Consider the following 21685-nt stretch of genomic DNA (forward strand, 5'->3'; position numbering starts at 1 on the left):
TGCCACAAAAGACGCAGTCTCCACATAAGATCACAATCAAAGCAGCTTTTGGCTGGCAACCAATATTTGATTATTAAAGTTTGCAAGGATGTCGACAACTTTTTGCAGCCATCAAATTCTAAGTTAATGATTATTTGCTAAAAACAATCAAGTTTATCAGTGTGAACATTAAACATATTGTCTTTGTAGTGTATTCAATTAAATACATGATTTTCAAATCATTGTATTCTCTATTTATTTATGTTTAACACAACTTCCCAACATCATTGGAATTGGGGTTGTATTTGTTTTTATTGTTTATGTGTATTTAGAAAACGTAATGATGTTATAAGGATGGTTTGATATGTTAGAAAACTAGCAACATTTAAATAACCTCAACCGGGCTCTTCAGATTGTGTATTTATAACATAATTGAGACAGGTTTAATATTTGATATGAATTTACCACCACTGGTTTGGAGTTTCCCAAAATGATTGATTTTTTTTTTTGCCTTACTGAGAAAATGAGAACCAAATTGTCACCTTCAAACCAATGTATGTACCCAACACTCACTTTGTTTAGTGCACCATTACACCCCCCAATAAACACTCTTGAAAGGGACAAGAACAATTCAGATAAGAATGAATGTCATGCAGCAGCATGTGGTTTTGCACAGCATTGGAGGCGTGCGAAAGGGTCACCTTGAGCAACAGCACGCTTCGAACATCCAGTAACACCGAAAAACAGGAATCAACCAGTCTTGAGATTTAGTTTGTGAAAAACTAAATGAATAAATACAAATACAAGGGCACATTATTTGTCTCTGTCACAGTCTCCACAGTGTTTTCAAGCATTTACAAGAAATCCATTGATTGGACATGCGGCTCACACAGTTGGATTAAGATATTTCGAAATATCACGTGAAGCATGTCCAGAATTCTTCTAGACTAGGGGTCGGCAACCAAAAATACTCCAAGAGCCATTTGGACCCATTTCCCACAGTAAAAAAAAAAAACACACAAAAAAAACAACAGTAGTCACACAAAAACAAAAATTAAGTTGCATACAGGACTATGTTTTAAAATGTGCATGATCTCTGTGTGTGTGTGTGTAAAATATATATATATATATATATATATATATATATATATATATATATATATATATATATATATATATATAAGCCTATAGTGTGTCACACTTATGAAATCATTGAATTGCTACCAGGGCCGCAGCTATCGAATACTTTTTTCTTTTTTTTCAAGAATCGAGCATTCTACCAAAATTTTATTTTGTACTGTTAAACATAACGTGCATGTGAGGTGCACTTCTTCCAGATGTCCACTTGGGGTCACATCCTCATGTTCTACTGTAGTATCTGTGCATGTGTATGGCTTTAAAAGGGGGGGGGCCTGGCCTGGTGAGTGACATTGATATCAGCGAAGAGGAGAAGAAGAAGAAGTGGAGAGTGTGCTGGCTGTTAAATGAATTGAATCATTATTTAAGTATAGATTTTTTTATTGTTTTCTATTTAAGCCTAGTGTTAATGTTAAAACTGCATGTTACAGTGGGTTACAATGATAATAATGCATTTGCAATGCACAAACAAACTGTAAAATCAAGGTAAAACAAATCAGACCACCACAGTATATTAAATGTACTTTATAAAAATAAACCCGTTTTTGATGAACACTTAAGCCTACTAGAGTACTGAATTTGAATGTTGGTCACGAGGGTGGTACTTGGAGCGATTAGTATTTTTTATTTTTTTTTTTTACAGGCGGTACTTGGTATAAAAGGTTTGCGATCCACTGCTTCAGACAATTGTAATGGTTTTAAAGGATGAAATGCAAGTGTCTTCCTCTATTCATACCTTGAATACAGTCCATCTGGATTCGTTTCCTTGGCCTCTCCAATTCCACACAGAAGCTATTCATTGATTTTTCTATTTAGAGTCGGTCCCTTATGTTGTGCCACAAAAGAAAAAAACTCTCTCTCATCCAAATATTTACTGTAATTAGGACTTTACTAGTGCATTGGTGTCAGTTAGTGAACAAATTTGGGTTACTAAACCAATGCGTTTGTTCAGACGAGGTGTGGAAAATAACCACTGCAGAAGGTCAAAAATAGTCTTTCATATAGAGAACTTGAACTGGTTGGTTTACAAAAAGAAATAGAAATTCAGGTTTTAAAAAGCATTTCAAGGTCCACATGGGGTCTTTAAGCTCACTTTCATTGGGGACAAAGAAGACACACTTCCAAAATGCTCTCAAGTCGTAAGAGATGAGAAAATATTTCTGGGAAGCTGGCACCCTTTTTCCATGTGCTTTAGAAAGACCACTCCTTTGACTTAGCGGACAATGTCAGCAGTCTCTTTTTGCGCACATGGTCTCGGCGCTGCGGTGGGAAACAGATACATCTCAGATTGCACGGCCCTCTCGGGAGCCCCGTTCCATGACCGGGAGCACCGAGGAGGAAGGGCTAGGAATAGTTAAAATTTGCTAAGTTCATGCAATTTGGCGGTGACATTTTTTCTTTTTTGCTTCTGCTGCCGTTGCCACTCAACGTATTGTTTACCAGTGGACACGTGGCTTACAAAATGGGGCGCACAGGAAGTGACACATACTTGCCAACTCACCAGTAGCCAAGAATGTAGAGCCAAGCCGTAACTTGAAGGAGATCGCATGCATTTTCATTTTCACACTTTAAAACGGTCGGAACATTTTTGTCTTGCCGGAATGAGCCTGTATGAGAGGGTGGTCCTGTTTAGGGGTGAAACGAGTACCTCAAGTACAAAACATGATTGAGGAATTTTCTCTGCTTATTGCATTGTGATGTACGAGGGAAGGAGGCAGAAGCGCACTTGGCACCTGCAGTATTTGATTCAAGGAGCAGGGAGATGGCGATGATGGAGGAGAAGACCAATGTGAGAAGTAAGTTTGGGAGCATTTCAGAATGAGCAGCAAGGCAAACACCGGTGCTGCGGAATCGTAACACAGACCTTGCATATTACAATAGTAACGTCGCTCAAGCAAGTCAATCTTGCAGAATTTTGGCCAAAGATAAAACTGCTGCGGAAGACGAGGTCAAATTGACGTGGTGCAAATCAGTGAGATTAACTTTTATGTACCTTACCAAGATAACATTAACGCTGCCGACGGGTAGCTTTGTTAATTATGACTACTTCCGACTTTGCGGCTAGTTTATTACGATGGTGAACAGGGGCGTTGAAAAGGGGGTACGATCGTGATGCTGTCAAGGGGTCCTGACCATTTGAGGTCCGACACGCCGCATATTAAAATGCAAGCTGCACAACGTAAAGGCTGGTTATGCCTTTTTTTTTATTAATACCTTATGTCTTTTATACTTACAAGGAATCCGAAATTTAAACTAAAAAGGATGTTTTATTCATTTTTGTGTTTGAAATTTCCAAACTGAAAATATTTTCTCCACAAGAAAATACAGTGTGCTGCTATGAACAATGTGTATTTAATAAATAAAAAAGGAAACCAATTGGTCTTCCATTATTGAGTGAAGGGGATTTTTTGGGTGTGTGTATTCATAACTGCCCTTTAACCAAGCATAAATATAGTTTATCCAAATACCGTATTTCCACGACCATAAGGCGCACTTAAAAGTCGTACATTTTTTCCAAAATGGACGCCCGGGGCGCCTTATAATTCCAAAATGTGTAAATGTTGTTGTGTGACTTTGATGAGCGCTCCGCTCGACTGACTGGGAGCATTTCCTGCCGACGCGCTGCTCGTATAGAGAGAAAAGCGGACGTGGCTGAGGACAGCGTGCGGACGTTAAAGGGGGAAGGGTGCGCGTGAAGGAGGAGGCTAAAGGCACGCCCCCAGGAGCTATATCGAGTATGTGCATTGTGCAAAACAACATCGGTTTGGCTAAGGAACCCCAAAAACTGCACCTACGAAGAGATACGCTTACAAAGCACAGTTTAAACTGCAAGCTATAAATTCCGCGGAGGAACGTGGGAATCGAGCAGCCGCGAGACAATTCAAGATCAACGAATCCACGGTTCGCAAGTGGAGGAAGCAGGAAAACGAGCTTCGCCAAGTCAAGAAGACGAAGCTGAGTTTCGGCGGAAACAAGGCGAGGTGGCCCGAGCAATGGATTCATGAGCAAAGAACAGCCGGGAGAAGCGTCTCTAGAGTCACCGTTCCACTGAGTGCAATAACTCGGAGCTTTGCCGTCATTCCGGGAGACTCCGACCGCCGGACATCGGTGGAAACAGGGCGCTCGCTCAAAGTGAAGCTGCGAGCGGCGTGGGAGCCATGGATGACAGATGGCGAACACAGCTTTACGCCACAATTTGCGAATGGATTGCGGATGCTCGGGCCGCACTGTCGTTCGAGCTTCCGGAAAAAGCGGGCATCGTTTCTGAGGAGCCGCACGGCAACGAGACTGACTCCGACAATGACGAGAGGGAACCCGGCGTGTTGGATGGAGAACTTGCCCAGCTTTTCATTTCGGATACAGAAGAAGAGGACTTTGATGGATTTGTGGAGGAGGATGGATCCAAAAATAACACGAGTACATTGTTAAATACTTCAATAAAGTACAACCGAACTCAGTTTTACATTGTTTTAGCGTGCATGCATGCTAGCATATGTTTTACCATGCCTGCGCCCAATAATGCGGTGCGCCTTATACAGAAATAGCCCCCATCCGTAACTGAGACTGCGCCTTTTAATACGGAGCGCCTTATGGTCGTGAAAATACGGTACTCAATTATTCAGTAGATATTCAATATTTTTAGTATGATACTCATCAAATACTAAAATAGCCAATAGCTGCAGCTCTAGTACTGCCTCAAGGAAATGAGCCATTCCCCTTCTACCGTGGGGCCAACGGCAAATATGGCTTGTTACCATAACGTCGAGGGGTTGCGCTGCTAGGTGATGGTTACTTCAGCTCCGAGCTCTAAAAAAAGCCAACGCTAACTGCAAAGCGCACACTGGAGTGTCCATGTAGAAAACCCACACAAGCACAAGGAGAATATGCACTGCGCAGGCACAGTGTGTTCGTTGTGAGAATACAATTTCACATCACAAAGTATGACCCCGAAACAGTTTACTTTCAAACTGATCTTACAACATTACCCTTGCAAACAAATGGCTAAAAGATCATTGAATTTTGAAAAAATGCACCTGAATTGCACATGTACTACTGGTTGCAGGACAAGACTTTGCAGTCGTGTCAAAGTCAATTCGTTGATGACCTCGTTGCTATTTTTCAGCACACTACTAATGAGAAAAATGAAAAAATATAGATTCATTGATTGACTGTATTTAAGGATAGAATTGCATAGTGCACGAGCGTGAGTTTGCAAGTGAGAATAGGTTCCCCCTCCAAAAATCCGAATAGCAGGTGAGGGATTACTGTAGAGCTAACTCCTGGCGCAAAGTGACGATAGTCTTGATATACAGTTTATCTGTGCCAGAATAGCACTTGCACATACGCAACAGGCCAGAGCTGTTGCACACGCCATGACTTGGGTGTTGTGCACAGACTGATAATGGTGCACTTGGGCGGCAGCATGCTGGCTTGATTTGGACAAGGACCCTCCCTAATCAAATCAAACAAACTTTACTTGTAAACGCTTTTCATCAATGTAAATAAAATAAATCATACCACGGGGACACAGACAGATTAAACATGAAACTGTAATGACCTAATAACCTGAGGCTGAGGACAAAGCATCCAATTGAGGAAAGACCATCTCAGGGAGCCGTCTACACGAGGACCGGACCATAGGCCACCGGGATGGAGCCCCCGGTGCACCCGTGAAGCAAGAGCCTGCGCACGTGGCAACTGGGGACCCCAAGAGGTAGGACCACGACCCATCACAGCTCCCAGTGCAGAGGGCTCCCTGTGAGGAAACACTGGAAACAGTTCAATATTACTAAAATCTATGAATGAAACCTAAAATTGTATATAATAAAATCTAAACGCAGGATCAGTTAAGATGCGGTAAATACCGATGAAAGAATGGAGATGAAATGAACGCCAAGATAAGTAAAAGTATGTCAAGCAAATACATTGGAGTTCAAAGCGAAATTAAAAAGGTGGGCCTCGAGCCCGTACCTAAAAACTGCAGCCCTGAGGTTCTCCAACTGAAACGCGGGCTCACCGTAAGTGCATGTTTTCGGGGATGACTAAAAGGCCACAATCGGAGGACCTCAGTGCTTGTGAGGTTTCATATGGTAAAAGGGCTTCCGAGTGATAGGAAAGCCCAAGGCCATTGAGACATTTAAAAAAAACAAAAAAAAAAAAAAAACAGTAAAAGAACCTTCAAGTCAGCAAAGAACAATGTCCTTGTCTAAATGTTTGATCATGACGCACACCCAACCAAGATTTATTCTGTAGAGTTTGATCAAGGACCTGGAAGTAATTCTGGTCGACGTTCAATCACAGGGCTTTTAGAGACGGTCTAGCGACCATTAGCGCTCACGTTAGCGCTTTCCGCACAATTAACCTAACGGCAAATGCGGCAGGTGCCATTTTTCCTCCCTTACAGGTTTTCTAAATGAAGACAAATAAAATAGAAAGGGTACCATACTTGACGTGTTTATCTGTGCGGTTAAAAAAAAAAGACAAAATCTTCAAATCATCGATGTTACTGACAAAATTTATTGTGAGAAAATGGCCACAATAATCTTAAAAACAACTATATGTTGAAACTTCAAGAAATGGATGAAATGTGTGGGACGCTAGGCAAGAAATGGCACAAGTGTGTGTCCTTCAGAGAATCGAAAAGATTGACTTTCCACAAAGGCACCCAAGTACTCATAGCCAGTAACGATGCTGGCCACTTGACCAAATGCAAACCACTTCAATAAACAGGGAGGAGGCTTTTGACCAGTGTGGCACGCGGGCTCCCTCCAGTGGTATCTCTGGCCAAGTCCAGTTCAGTTGTATTTAACTACTAAGTTCAAAACATTGACATTTCATCTTTAAGTTAAGAAACATTTATATAGGGGGGAAAAAAAGGCAAAACAGGATGCACCAAAAAAGTGTCCATGTGCTGCATACACAAAGTTTAGTGCATGAAGTGCTTGCTATTTTTCCCCTCCACACTTTGCTTTGGCAAGTAGAAGCCACTCAAATGTCAATGCCGTAGCCCTGCCCTCGGTCGTCATGGTGACAAAGGCTGGACACACCATTGGCCAAGGAGTACATAGGGTGGCGCATACAGTTGCTCGCCTGCATGAAACGAGAACAAAAGAGGCTAATTTCAGCAAACACACAAATGCTCGGGTGTGTAAAGTGTAATACATTATGGATGCTTGGGGTATTTTGACAAACTCATGTCACGCATGGGAATGCTTTTAAATTGTGAAAAGAAATTGCAAATGTCTTTCAAAAACAAGTGTGATGTCCTCAAAATCATTGATAGTGTTCTCTCTTCACATTTACATAGATACCAATGCAATCGTGGTATGCCAATTTTCCTTTGAGCATTTCCATTGTTAATTGTGAGAGCATAAATTGCCTTCGAAACTCTGAGAATTTGTAACTTCTATTGTGAAAGAGGCCTTTACCCTGAAGCAATCTGGCTGACGCGAAATGAGCTTCTGGGTACCCTCCCAACCTGTCGGACAGACAGAGGAAATACAAGAAACTCCGTCCACAGCTACGCAAACGTGCAATTTTTGTTACTTGTTCCTTTCGGGGGAAAAAGAATTAGTTTGCCCACTTTAGGAGGAGCAGCAATCACTGCTGGATGTCTGAAGTAATCCATTTTAAAAGACTGAGTTCTAGCCCACTGTTGTCAAGGCTGCCGCTTCCATTAAATAATCAATTACTGTCCTGCTCGCTGATGCAACACTTGCTCGAGTGGAAGAATTGTTTCAAAGCACCGAAGCAGATGCACAAGGCCACTGTGCTTTGTGCAATTTGAAGTCAAGGCCTGGAAGGGCTACGCCATGTCATACTGATACAAGATCGCAAATGACATGGACAGTTGTGTTCAGAATCACAGCGGTACGTTCCAAAAAAAAAAAAAAAAAAAAAAAGTGAGTAAAGCTAAAAATCCTTTGAATCAAGAAAGATGTTTAAATGAAAGTTGTGTTTGTGTTTTTTTCCCAGGGCTGCACAAATATTCACGTACAGCCCAAAGCAATATGGCGGTGTTAGCGAAAGTTATGGAATCTGGATGCCCCGTGGCACCACACTGCCTCCCAGAGGGAAGTCTTGGTACCGTGACCGACATCTGCTTTGGGGTGAAGAATTGCAATTTTTGATATAACGTTGTGTGTCATTTGGAGTACAGGGACAGAGCCCGAGAGCCATACTGTGGCCAACCAAGAGTGTGCAATTGAGGCTCCGCAAAAGATATTGAGACTTGCCTACATTGATGATTTTAAACTTATCTTGCAACATTATACTTAATAACGGTTATCTTAAGTGATTCAAATTTCGATTTGAATAGCCACTCAGCAGAGAAAAACATACACCAGTGGCGAAGACTGTAACAACTTCCTCCACGAACAACCTCAGCAAAATTAGCTTCGAACAGGCGAGATGCATCTGTTCAACATATACCCAAGTATGTGTGTATGCCACTGAAGACTTTTTGACTACTCACGGGCAAGACGCAAATGTGAGCGCCGTTACCTTGCATTTGGGCCGGCCACCGGTTGCAAGCTGCTGCAGCTGCTCCGAAGTGCGGCTGCAGGAGAGCAGGTCCGAGCAGCACGCCGTGCGGCCCAGCCTCTTCATCAGAGAGGAGATGATGCTGCAACCACAGCCGCACATCCACCTGCTCATTAGGGGAGCTCCAAAAAATGTAAAAATAAAGACCACCCCTTCCTGTCGTTTGTGTAACCACTTTAGTTGTCCTCACTTCCGACTCCTTTTCTGCGTTGTATTCCGCATGGCGCAGGTTTCTTGGGTACGCCGTGGCATTGATTAGGTTCTCCCCCAGCCACAGATTGCCACTTATATCCGCACACTAACATTAGAAGTAGTTTCTTGCTGCAAATCCCTTGTGATTGTTTCCCCATCGAATCCACTTTCATCCACAAAACACCTTCACCTGATGTTGCAAAGACAACAAAAGACGATGTCTGGCTCCTCTCCCGACTACGGTCGCCGTGCACTGAGGACGCGATCCTCGTCCACCACTGTATACACACACATACGCGTACGCACACGCACCCTACCACCACCACAACCGGCTACACTCAGACTGAGCTCCTCCAAGTTGCCGATAAAAGTGCTTTCATCCGAATGACATTTGAGCTCCAGACGCTTCCTTTAATCGGGAGTGTGGGCAGGCGGGCTGGCAGAATCATATGAGAAATCCAAAGCCACTTTGCATGCGCTGGTACGCTTGTGGAGGAGGAGGGTGGCGCGGGTGGGGGGGGGGGTAAAGTAGTTAGGAAGCCGACGACAACGGGGCACACGAGATTACCCTGGTTATCTGTCACGATGCAGCAGATGACCGCTTTTATTTGTATGAAAATGTAGAAATGTGCTCACTGGAGGTTATCTGAGCCATTCCACACAGAGAGCCTACAAAATATGGAGGGAAGAGGCCCATTGAGTGGTTGGATCTCGGGAACTCGTCTCAATCTCATTTCTCAGTGGCAAAAGGAGATCCTGCGAACGGTTGATTGTTGTCACTTTGCTCTCCTACACCCGAAGACAAGTGTATTGATATTGTTAAAAACAGTGTGACAGACGAGCACATACTTCCACTTCAGACAAAATCTCCCCAAATAACTACTTAGTTTTGAAGACGAGCTTAGACAAACCACCATCAGTCTTCTAATAAACCAAATGATGACGCGATTCGATAACGTATATGCTAAAACAGCACTTCATTTATATTTTTTAAAACAGAAATGTGAAATAAGACCTACTTTTGCTTCAGATCAAACCTCCCCCCTTCACGCTGTTTGGATGACGAGGTGGCCAGGACATAAGTTGATTGCAATTACTTCGTTTTAACAAACCGTGTGACGACACCTTGGATAGTGTCATAAAAGTGTTTTTAGAAAAACAAAATGAGATGTAGTTCTGGTTCAGACCAACGCTTGCCTTTTCGGTTGATTTTGAATACAAGTGAAGACTAAACGCAGTCAGGGCAAGAATTGATGGTTGTCACTTGATTTTTAATAAACCAAGTGACAACAGCCTTGGCTAATGTACGTAATGGTTTGAGGTATGACTCCTACTTTAATGTTGGGGCGTGAAACATTCTGGTCAAGACAAGAGTCAATGGTCTGCACTTTGTTGTAACAAACCAAGTGACAGCAACAAAGGGCAATTTAAGCAATGCTTTGAGCAGACTGACAATGTTGGTCAAAACCGGGTGGTTAAATTGTCTCACTCGGACACAAACATTCAAAAGTCAGCCAAATTGTATCATTTTGATAGCCGTTTTTAAAAGTTGTCTTGGCAGCAACGCAATAATAGACAAGTATTAATACCGCTTCCTCCTGCCTTTGCGACACCGGCCGATGACGAGACCCCGATAGTAACCGGATGCCATTGAAGGTTGGGGTGGTGGGGTACGGGGGAGATAGGTTGACTCTCTATGAAAAGGATGCGCAGCATCAGTGTGATATTAATAGCTCAGGCATTACGCTGATCGATTCCCTGTCCTCCCTATTGCCGGCATTGTGTCAGGAGAAAGGCACGGCAAGTAATGAAACAACCCACGAGAACGAGATTACGTTTTTCGATTAGACGCCACACCAATGAATGCAACGAGTCAGACAAGGTGATGCTTGGCATATTTAGTCAACAGAACCAAATGATGATGATAATCTGTAGAAATATTGTGTGTACCGGGGGAAAGTACCAACATTACACAGCGTGCAAAGTTGATTAAAATGTACATCTGGCAAGAGCAGTCCTCGAAAATAAACTCAAAAGCTGTTTGACCTAAATACTGATGGGCCCTAAAACAATGAAAGCGCATAAGCTATAAGCACAAACGTGATTTGCAGAAAGGCTTCTTTTCCCCACTCTGATATACAGTTGGGCAAAAAGTATTTCATCAGCAACCAATTGTGCAAGTTGTCCCACTGGAGATGAGAGTGGCCTGTTATTTTGAACATAGGGATACCTCACCTAGGAGAGACAAAATGAGAAGAAAAACAAACCTTAAGAAAATCCCTGTCGGATTTTTCAGGAATTATGGTGGAAAGTAAGTATTTGGTCACCTACAAACAAGGAAGACAGACCTGTAACAACTTCTTTAAGAGGCTCCTCTGTCCTCCACTCGTTACCTACCTCGTATTAATGGAACCTGTTTGAACTCGTTATCAGTGCAAAAGACACCTGTCCACAACCTCAAACAGTCACACTCCAAACTTCACTATGGCCAAGACCAAAGAGCTGTCACAAAGGACACCAGAAACAAAATTGTAGACTGAATCTGCAACTTGGTGTGAAGAAATCAATTATTCGAAAATGGAAGACGTGCATGACCACTGATAATCTCCCTCGATCTGGGGCTCCACGCAAGCTCTCACCTCGTGGGGTCAAAATGATCACAAGAACGGTGAGCAAAAATCCCAGAACCACACGGGGGGACCTAGTGAAAGACCTGCGGAGAGCTGGGACCGAAGTAACCAAGGCTACCAGCAGTAACACCCTACGCCGCCAGGGAGTGCTAGAGGTGTCCCCCTGCTTAAGCCAGCACAAGTCCAGGCCAGTCTGAAGTTCGCGAGAGATCGTTTGGATGATCCAGAAGACGATTGGGACAATGTCATTAGGGTCAGATGAAACCAAAATAAAACTCAACTTGTTGTGTTTGGAGGAGAAAGAATGCGGAGTTGCATCCAAAGTACACCATACCTACTGTGAAGCATGGGGGTGGCAACATCATGCTTTGGGGCTGTCTTTAATGCAAAGGGACCAAGACCACTGATCCGTGGAAAGGAAAGAATGAACGGGGCCATGTATCGGGAGATTTTGATTGAAAACCTCCCTGCATCACCAAGGGCATTGAAGGTGAAACGTGGCTGGGTCTTTCAGCATGACAATGATCCCAAACGCACCGCCCGGGCAACGAAGGAGTGGCTTCGTAAGGGTCCAGGAGTGGCCTAGCCAGTCTCAAGATCTCAAGCCCACAGAAAATCTCTGGAGGGAGTTGAAAGTCTGTGTTGCCCAGCGACAGCCCCAAAACATCGCTGCTCGAGAGGAGATCTGGATGGAGGAATGGGCCAAAATACCAGCAACAGTGTGTGAAAACCTTGTCAAGACTTACAGAAAACGTTTGACCCCTGTCATTGCCAACAAAGGGTATATAAAAAAAGTATTGAGATGAACTTTTGTTATTGACCAAATATTTATTTTCCACCATAATTTGCTCATCAATTTCCTGGATTTCTTTTCTCATCTTGTCTCTCATAGGTGAGGTATACATATGATGAAAATGACAGGCCCTCTCTTATCTTCAGTGGGAGAACTTGCAGAATTGGAGGCTGACTAAGTCACGTCTCGTGTGTCATGGCATAGCGAGTGTGCTGGAAGGCGCCACATCACAGCCAGCCTCCAAAAACATTCAACTTAGGCTTAGGCTTTCATATGTATTCGAGAATAGACTTGCATATTTTGCAAGTGACTGTGGTACCAGTCTTATTTTTGGTAAAGTATTTCCACATGCTTGTAGCATAGTACGACCATATGCTGTACTGCGACAAGTGTGGTGGGTAATACGAAGACATGAAGTGTTTGCCGCGCATCATTAGTCATAAAAAAAATGTCCGGCAAAATGGCACGTTACGCTGCTGCCCTCATTCCTCGCTACTCGTCCCATGGTCGCTCTGGTGTGAATATTTTGAAGACCAGAAGAAGTCAGAGCTATTCTCATCCACCAGCAGCTTATTTTTGTATTCGCGGATCCCGTGGTTGTATGATGCTTAGGGTGGCACGGTACAGGTAACCCACGGTAAGGTCGGTGCCACGGTTCGGCGCAGTTTCAAGATGCGTTTTGTGCATAAAAAGAGCAACTTTTTGTCCTCTCTCAAAATGACCTCTAAAACTGCATTTTGTACTGTACTGAATAACATATTTCCAGTTCACTGGGACTCAAACAACTCTTTTGAATAGTACACTGCCTTTTATTCCTTGACTACTGAACTGATCATGCGTTATAAAATAATGGATAAATTAACACATCAACAAAGAACACTACTTGTGTAACAGTTTGCTTAAGCGTGGGTCAATTGGTCATGCTGTGCAACTTTGACATATAGGGAGCAGTCGATGGTTGCACGAAGCACTTTTCCTGATTCATCGGTGCAATACTGGGACAACTTCCATTGCCAACATGACGGCACCCATGAAACTTCCTGCAAAAACATCCCAGAAAGTGAGGCTCAGAGATTGATGGAAGAGTTACAAACTAAGCATGCTTGGGTGCTAGTGCGTCTGCATATTAGTATGAGTGAATATTATTTTTCAACTTTCATGAAAAATTGCCAAAATATAAATACCTGCAAAAAGACAAACAAATTCATTAGCCCACTAGTTCTCAGTGGCTCAAAGAAATTGACAATTCTTCATGTGCTGCATACAGGGGACACTTTTTCCCCCCGTCGAGAACTTGGTACGTGTCCATATCAGAAGATAACGGTAATCTCAGCATCCAACAACACCGCGTGCGGCTTAGTTGTTGGCTCTGACAGGTTAGTGCAGTATCATCTTGGCAATCAAAGAAACGGCAGCCCCTCGCCCATTCCAGCTTCCAAGTCATGGGCAGATGAACGGTGTGGAGGCGGGAGGACGTAAAGGAGCGCAATAGTGACATCACAATCTCAACAGCTTGTTCATAGACACATTTTATGACAGGCAGCTCACAAAAGATTACGTGGTTGTGTAATTTGACACTTGATGGGGGGGGGCAGGCACTGCAGAGACTATTTGTACACAAACACAAGCTATTAAAAATGGCAGTGTTACTGTCATAAAGGAGACTCAAGAGGGCCAACTAAAGGCTGTCACCTCAGCTAAACAGAACAAGGTAAGAAGATACTAGGGAAGTGTCTTTTCGGGTATGTGCTGACCAAAAGACAATAGTCAATGCACCGATGTCACCGTCAGCCGCATGGACACACTCTCACACGAAAAAGCTGCCCACACACTGCCTCTTTTTTTGCTTTGACAATAACAGCGCGTCTTAAAGACGAAGCTGAACGAGTCCAGTTTGAGCGTCATCTCCGAGTGGGGGAAGGGGGCAAAAATCCTATTTACCGTTACGGTCTTTTCCTAGCAAATACAGGAAAAGAGGGTTCATGATTTATGAATGTGGCTTTTCACAGTGTCAGCTCGCTGCCTCCGCATATTGATCCAAAACAGCAGAGTGGTCACTGAATCGAAGAGGCCACGACAACAGGCTCGCAAACACGAGTCATCATAACGTTTTCACTCCAGCAGACAATTGAAGCCTATCTTTTCAAATCATCTTAATTATTTCTCATTACAGGTGATGAAATTTGACATCAACTGCAGACTACTTCCTCCTCTGGCTTGGCTGCACTCTACCCGCCAAAGGTGGTAAAGTGCCATCATTAATTTGGTGTTTCTGCAGGTGGCATCAGAGTCAGCACTTGTTAAAAACGCCCCGTGCTGCGTGATGACTTTGTCACTAAAAAGTCACATTTGCTCAACATGAGAAGATACCTGTGGCGGCCAGGACATGTTATAGAGTATACCGAGAACCAAAATAAGAGCTTCCAAAAGTCTCCGATGCCATAAGAGAGACTTTTTTTGTTTTTCCATTTAAAGGAGGTCCCAAATACCTCATGAGGGATGCACTTCTACGTTACGCACTCTGTTTTCAATCCATCCATCCACTTTCTATAGCGCTTGTTCTCTCATGAGAAGGATTTTGGAAAAAGAAGACTGGTCACCAGTCAAACGCACACATAGACAAGCATTCACACTTATGGATAATTCATTTTGTGTTTAAGGACCAGCTACAGTTTTTTTACGGACACCCTCATAATCCTAATTGCATCTGCAATTAAACCTACCATGTGTACCCCGAAATGCGATAGGAATTTAAAGTTTCCTATTTTAGAAAAAAAGTCAGTTACAATAAGAAAAATTGAACATTCTCAGTCAATTTTTTTCCAAGAACACAGAAGTATTTTGTCAGTATAAAAAAAGTCACCCTTACAAGAATAAGGCCATATTTTTGCACCCTCACATTTACAACTATGGACTATTTATTATCTTCAACGAACAAGTCTCTCGCTTCCCCATCCTGTTTTTTGTCTTGCTGAAATTAGCTGGTTTGTAGGAGTAGACATACTCACAATCGGGCCAAATTTGAGCGTTTTCCATAGCAATCAGAGTCAGCAAAACAAAGACACTGCTAAGTGATTTTCCTGTGGTGTGGAGTGTGTTAATATAGGGTGATTTTTACTCGCCAATCTGCTCAGAAAATGTTTGGGCAGATAATCGTCAACGTTAAACAATATTTCCGCTTGCAAATTTGTGTGTGTGTGTGTGTGGTCAACACTGCGGTGGAGCCAGAAACTCTGTGACATAAACAGAACGTTAGTTAATCTTGGTGTAATGTTTTTCATCTGTGTTTGAGATATTTCTGTTGGTCCTTGTAAGTAAGTTTCTGCTTTGCTTATTTGTTTGCCTGTTTGTGCTAGCTTGTTATTTGAACTATCGGTGAGCCTTATGTGAAGGTGCTTTGTGTTGTAGAATTTAACTACAGAATACAGTCATCTATGTAACATGGGCTCATGATTGCGTACATTCTAGATGCATTGTATCGGTGCGTCACGATCATCTCCGTTTTTGCAAGGTCCCTCCCTATCCGCCACAAAACGTGGGGTTCACTCTACCCTGCTTTACGCTAATTTGTGAATCCGACAAAATTCTTGGCTTTCATGATAGTATTTCAGACAGTGTCGTGGCAGATATACGCGCTGCCTTGTCTCCAAGTCATTGGTGGAGAAACTATTTTGCAAATTAGTCAAAATGCGGTTTGCCGTTTCTAATATTTGGGTGACCTTATTTAGCCACACACGGGTAGTACACTACTGCCAAGTACCACCACAATAAAACATTGTTAAATGAGTACCACTTTGACAAAAGTGAGCATTAAAATGAATTAACTTTGTAAGGGCACAATTTTTGCTACAGCATCTCATTCAATTTGTTATGCTCAGTGAGCCTGGCTCACGACAAAAGCAGACTTGACCTCTCTCTCTCATCTTGCAGTGGCAGCTTCCTGCCCCAGCGTGTTTGTTGGGGATTTCCTGTTTTCGGAAGGGTCTCCAAAAGCACGAGTGACGAAGTGTCAAAACGCCTGAGTCCACACGCGTCGTCGTGTAGAAATAAGCCACGGACTGATGTCTTTCTGTTGCTTCACATCAAAGCTGCACAGTTAATCGCATTTTAATTGAGTTCGCGATTTTGGTTGCCATGATTAAATGACCCTGATCGTCGGCGATTTTTTACATTTAAAATGTGAGCGCTGCTGCATGTGAAAAGTGCTTCATTTGTAGCAGTGCCTGCAACCTAGTCAGCCAGCCACCAGGGGGCAAACCTATGGTTAAGGCTTCATTAAGCTCCGGCACTGCGCTCCGGTGCCAGCTTCAAAATAAAATCCGAAAATGGCATTGAGGTCCAATGCAGTAATATATTACGCTTTTATTTTGAAATTGGACCTCTCAGCACGTTGGCGGAGACAAATGCCGTGAGTAAATAGAGAGGGAATTCATAACTGCTGAGTTCTTTGGAGTTTGCGACAGTGCACGACTCACCCACGGTCAAGCAGAACAACGGAAACGTACCGTCCTTGACAATTCACTATATTGACATATCAGTACAGCATCAGTCGTCTTTAAAGTGTGGGCAGTTTTACTTTAGTTTCATTGGACAGTGCTTGACTTTCTCATGACACTCAATTAAAGGTGCCCTCCCAACATTTGTTTTAACAAACTTTGATGTCCTTTTATCAGGTTTTCAAGATAATTTGGGTTGAAAATGCCAAGGAAGTCCTTTTTCAAGTTTCCAAAGTTGCTCTTTTTCACCTGGCAGTTGAGACGGGCGGATTTCTCATTAATATGCAACATGTAAATAATGTTTGCTCTGATTGGATTGTTCTTATCAATGTAAATATGTAAAACAGCTTCGCTATATATATCACACTCTTGTTTATAGCGACCTTGTGTTTGGATCATTCCATCTTAACATCATTGTGCAGCAGAATTCACCAAGCGATGGATTGTTGGCCCACTACCCACAACACCACAGAGGAGTGGACATTGGTGAAATAAAAGAGAGGGGGCTATTTTCATAGGCGCAGCGCAGGTCCCATTCGATCACTTCAACATAACCGGCCGGCTCAAGGCAAGCTTCACTGTTAAATCCACAATTACATTATAAATCTTGTTAACTGTAAGTATTGTTGCAAAACAAGACGTATGGTTTTACATACTGTATTTGCATGGCTTGGTGGCGGCTGCCCAGAAGGCTCTCTCATTCCAATACACTTCCAGCAGTGTGTGAAAGCTTATGTTTCTGAAGCCATCTTCCACGAAATGGGCCCAAACACATCTTAACTCTGGTTCCAAAATACTTGGGAATATGAATTAGGCCATTTATTCCTCAAATTGTCTGTGTTTGGCAGGTAAACGCAAAGCTTTGCACATGACGTAGCCGCCTTGTGACCGCCATTTTTCCTGAGATGAGTGGGCGTGTAGCAACTACGTGGACAGGTACTTGAACAATGAGTAACTTCTTTTTCTACATTTACTTTTGTATATCATTTTTTTATATACATCATCATGCATTTTTTTCCATTTTTGTTTATATTATTAAACGGATTTATGATGCAGTGGTGTGAGATACGAGTGACCCGACTTACGCAATACAAGCCATCATTTGGACAATTTTTCGTTTTGACTTGTGAGCGCAAACTTGAAATACGAGCACTATATGGTGACGTTAAATAAGTGAACTCAATTCAACTCACTTCTTAATAAGCGGCTCTGCAGCAGTTTGGCACATAATGAAAACGCATTAAAAAAATTAAAAAAAAAGAAGCTTCACACTGTTTTTAATGCCACTCTCAGTTGAAGTTTACTGTCACACTAAACATATAACAAAGAATTAGACGTGCATTTAAAACAGCTTCTTTTATGAAAACGTCCGCTTAGTTTCATGCTAACAACCAATGCAAAACGGCATTGAGATGCTTCAGCTACAGGGTAGCATCGATAGTCGCAGTTTCAGAGGCAACGGATATCGGAACACAAACACGCAATGCAGCTAAAACAATACTCACAGGCATATATTCTCCATCCTCTAGGAAAAATGACTAATATTACGGCATCTTACTGAGTCACTTACAATAGAAGTACTATTCTTCTTCATTGTGTCTGCATGACTATTATACAGCTCCTCGGTTATTATTATGTTATTACTCTGTTTTAAGTACAATATTATAGAGTGCTATTTTTCCATTAAAAAAATGTTTATTGGGGGCTGCTGCAATGGACTAATGGCATTTCCTTTCATTTCAGTGGGGAAAGTGTTTTGGGTTACGAGTGTGGTCAGTCATCACGGAACAAATTAAACTCATATCTCAAGGCACCACCGTATTTAGATATGTTTCAATTTTATTTTTAGATTTTGACTTGTATTTTTACATTTTAGATATATTCATTTTTTACATTTCACATTTTAGAATTTTTTATTAGTATATTTAATTTGTACTTTTATAGCCTCATATTGTTAAACATTAATTTTTACATATTTAAATATTTGTACATTTGTTTTCAATTTACTTCACATTTGATATACATAACTTTAGAATTTGTTTCAATTTTATTTTATTTGTAAATATTTGATACATTTTATTTGATTTACTTCATACAGTTGTAAACAGAAGTTAACCACTGTACAATGAAACGAAATAGAACTAAAACGAAATAATCAAATACCTGTTGTCTGGTCCACCAGGAGTAAGCCATCAACACCTTTTAAGGGCAAGATGTGCAGCGAGACGATGCTATCACTTTACCTCCACACCGGCGGTGCATGCTGGGATGAATTATTCAACGCTCACTCTGACACACACACACACGGCTTTTTGGGTGGCACTCAATGCCTTATAGACTGCGAAACAACTGACCAAGCGTTGCATATCACAATATACTACAGGCCATAAATATAAACATTTAGTAAAAAAGCAGTATGTGCAGCGGTACTTGAGCGTGTTTCCGTGTACCACTTGATCACATATCACACGGCCCACCAAACTTGTTCATTGTACACCGTTCGTACCACAAATGTCGGGACCATCGTAAACAGAGGAGCCCTTGCATACCAATAAAAATATGCTGTGGATATAAAAAAAGCCAGGTTTTTGTGATATGAAAAAAATAAGACCAAGACCATTTCAAAACTTTTTCCTCCATTAATGATTTTTCATTAGTTAGGGGACTTATAAATTGGGTTGGAGTTGTGCTCAAAATTAACCGATAACATGAAACTTTTATGTGGGAGTCAACACACACCTGCCGCTGATTAGCACGAAATAAAATTCTGATGTTCTTGTAGGCTTTTCCTGATATTTTGCTTTCTAGCAAAAGCCTATATAGTATATATATTTCTACATATAAACAAACAGGGTCCACTACACGTGCTGCTCGCTCCCCCTCCTGTCCCGTGCTTCCCTCACAGAGTGTAGCACTACAGTACAATAGTTACAACACTCAAATCAAATGTGATATTGTTTAATGCATATGATTTATTTTGCTTATCTTTCTTACAGCTAGTATCCTGTCTTTTGTTGGCTTTTCTTTCTGTATCGAGAAGAAAACACACAGGGAGAGAGAGAGAGAGAGAGAGAGAGAGAGAGAGAGAGAGAGAGAGAGAGAGAGAGAGAGAGAGAGAGGTCACGGTGCCGTGTTGCCGCCTGGAAGGAAGAGAGAAGAAGCATAAGCTCCTCAGGGAGACAGGATAAAGGCGAGCGGGCAAGAGTTTTGTTGATGATCCTACAAATAAAAGCGAAAAGGACCGTGGGGTAAGTGGTGAACACCTGGAGGGAATCAGCCCCGCAGATGTGTCAGCGCTACGGGTTGCAGGACTTCAGATTTTTTTCCCAAGTCGACACTAATGTGATAAAAGTAGAGTTGATGTTGACTAGTTGCTGACGACATCGTTGCTATTTCTTCAGTACAGTACAGTGGTGCCTCGACTTACCAGTGACCTCGCTCAGTCGAGGTTTTGTTTTGGGTTATGAGCAAACATTTGCAATATCAGCACTAGCTATGGTGTCAGCAAACTTCACAGCAACCAGCATATAGTGAACCATTTTTTAAAAAGAGGCCAGGTTCTTGCTTCAAGCTGTTGATTGTCACTCCCAGGTGACATTGACTGTAAAACTAAACAAAATAAAGAGAATTACGTGTGTATTCAACCAAATCACCTAATGATTTCGTCTTGTGAAAGCCCGCTAGCTTAATGCTAACACACACGTGAAACAACGTTATATTCTTTATCCTATGGGGGGGAAAAAACGTACAAGTTTTCGCTCGCAAGTCAAAAGAAAAAAAATATCTAGTCATTCTTATCTCAAGGACCCACTGTATCTTAGTTTTATTTAGCTTTACAGTACGGTGGTTAACTTGTCTTTGACTGCTCAATTAAAGGGTTAATGACGGCAAAATTGATTTATTTTGAACAGCATGGAAGTCCACCAATGTCTGGTCCGCTTTTCGAGGTTCCATTGCAATTCCTCAGCCAGTCTTTTCCACGTGAAGAATGGAGCAGCTGTCCGACAACAATACAAAGCCCAAAAAAAGTTGCTTTTTGTATTGAGCGCAGGCTATTTCAGAGTTGACGTCAACAAAAAGTGGATTTTGGACATCGAGGTCTGGGAAAAGAACAGATGTGCATAAAGCCAATCCAGCTGTGGTGCGACACTTGATAACTGTGGGACACAAGGGCGAAATGGGGGTTAGGGCGATGAGAAATCTGAAGTATTTCAACTTTATTTGCAATAAAGTGAAGGACCTACTTTTAGACTGAATGGAAAAGCCACCTGAGTGTAAGGGCATTCTACAGTGAGTTTTGACGGCTGCACAGATTCATTGGGTATGACGTATCAGGTATAAAGTGCTTCCTGCAAAAGGGAACATTTTTATTGTCTTTACGGGCGCTCACTTTTTCCCCACACTCTAGGCTCTGCTTCCGCAAGTAGAAGCTGCTCGCCTAGTCCCAACGCCCTTGCTCTGCCCTATCGTTGTAACGAAAGCCGTACTCTCCATTGGTCCAGTAAGGAGTAAATAGGGCAGGATTAATACCCCTGCCCCCAAACAACCTATTTTCAGAGAGAAGAAACAGGGTGTGTAAAGTCAGGTTTACTCTAATTCTTGACCCTTTGGGGTATTTTAACCAAAGCTTGTCACAGACCTGTTACGACACATAAGTATTGTTTTCAAATAAAAAAAAAAAAAAAAAAGCAGTATGTCTAATTTAAAATGTTATTAAAAATGTTCCCCTTTCAAACAAAATAAAATATAAGCACTTTTCTAGTTAGCAATACTATGGTCTCTGAATGGCTGGCGACCAGTCCAGGGTTTTACCACCTCTCGCCCAACGGCAGCTGGGAGGAAGGGAGGGTGTGGAGGGGATAGATGGTTGGACGGATACTAGGATCTCACAATTTTGCGTTTTTTTCACCTATTAT

The 21685-nt window shown here is 42.2% G+C and overlaps 1 protein-coding gene across 3 annotated transcripts in view; it reads right to left on the reverse strand.

Annotated features, from left to right (window-relative positions):
- The window catches only part of fbxw7 (F-box and WD repeat domain containing 7), a 109701-nt gene that overhangs the window by 77386 nt on the left and 10630 nt on the right, over positions 1-21685 (reverse strand). Inside the window, exon 1 of one of the 3 annotated variants that reach the window (XM_061770437.1) lies at positions 8620-8787. The exons of 1 other annotated variant lie outside the window; for it this stretch is intronic. In XM_061770437.1, coding sequence (XP_061626421.1) covers positions 8620-8772 — 153 coding nt within the window. In that variant the 5' untranslated portion in view covers positions 8773-8787. Of the gene's footprint in view, positions 1-5682; positions 5863-8619; positions 8788-21685 lie in introns of those variants that run through there. One more of the 3 variants, XM_061770436.1, reaches the window with a different exon arrangement.

Source organism: Phyllopteryx taeniolatus, chromosome 4 (assembly GCF_024500385.1).
Source record: "Phyllopteryx taeniolatus isolate TA_2022b chromosome 4, UOR_Ptae_1.2, whole genome shotgun sequence".
In the NCBI taxonomy this organism is placed as follows: domain Eukaryota; kingdom Metazoa; phylum Chordata; class Actinopteri; order Syngnathiformes; family Syngnathidae; genus Phyllopteryx; species Phyllopteryx taeniolatus.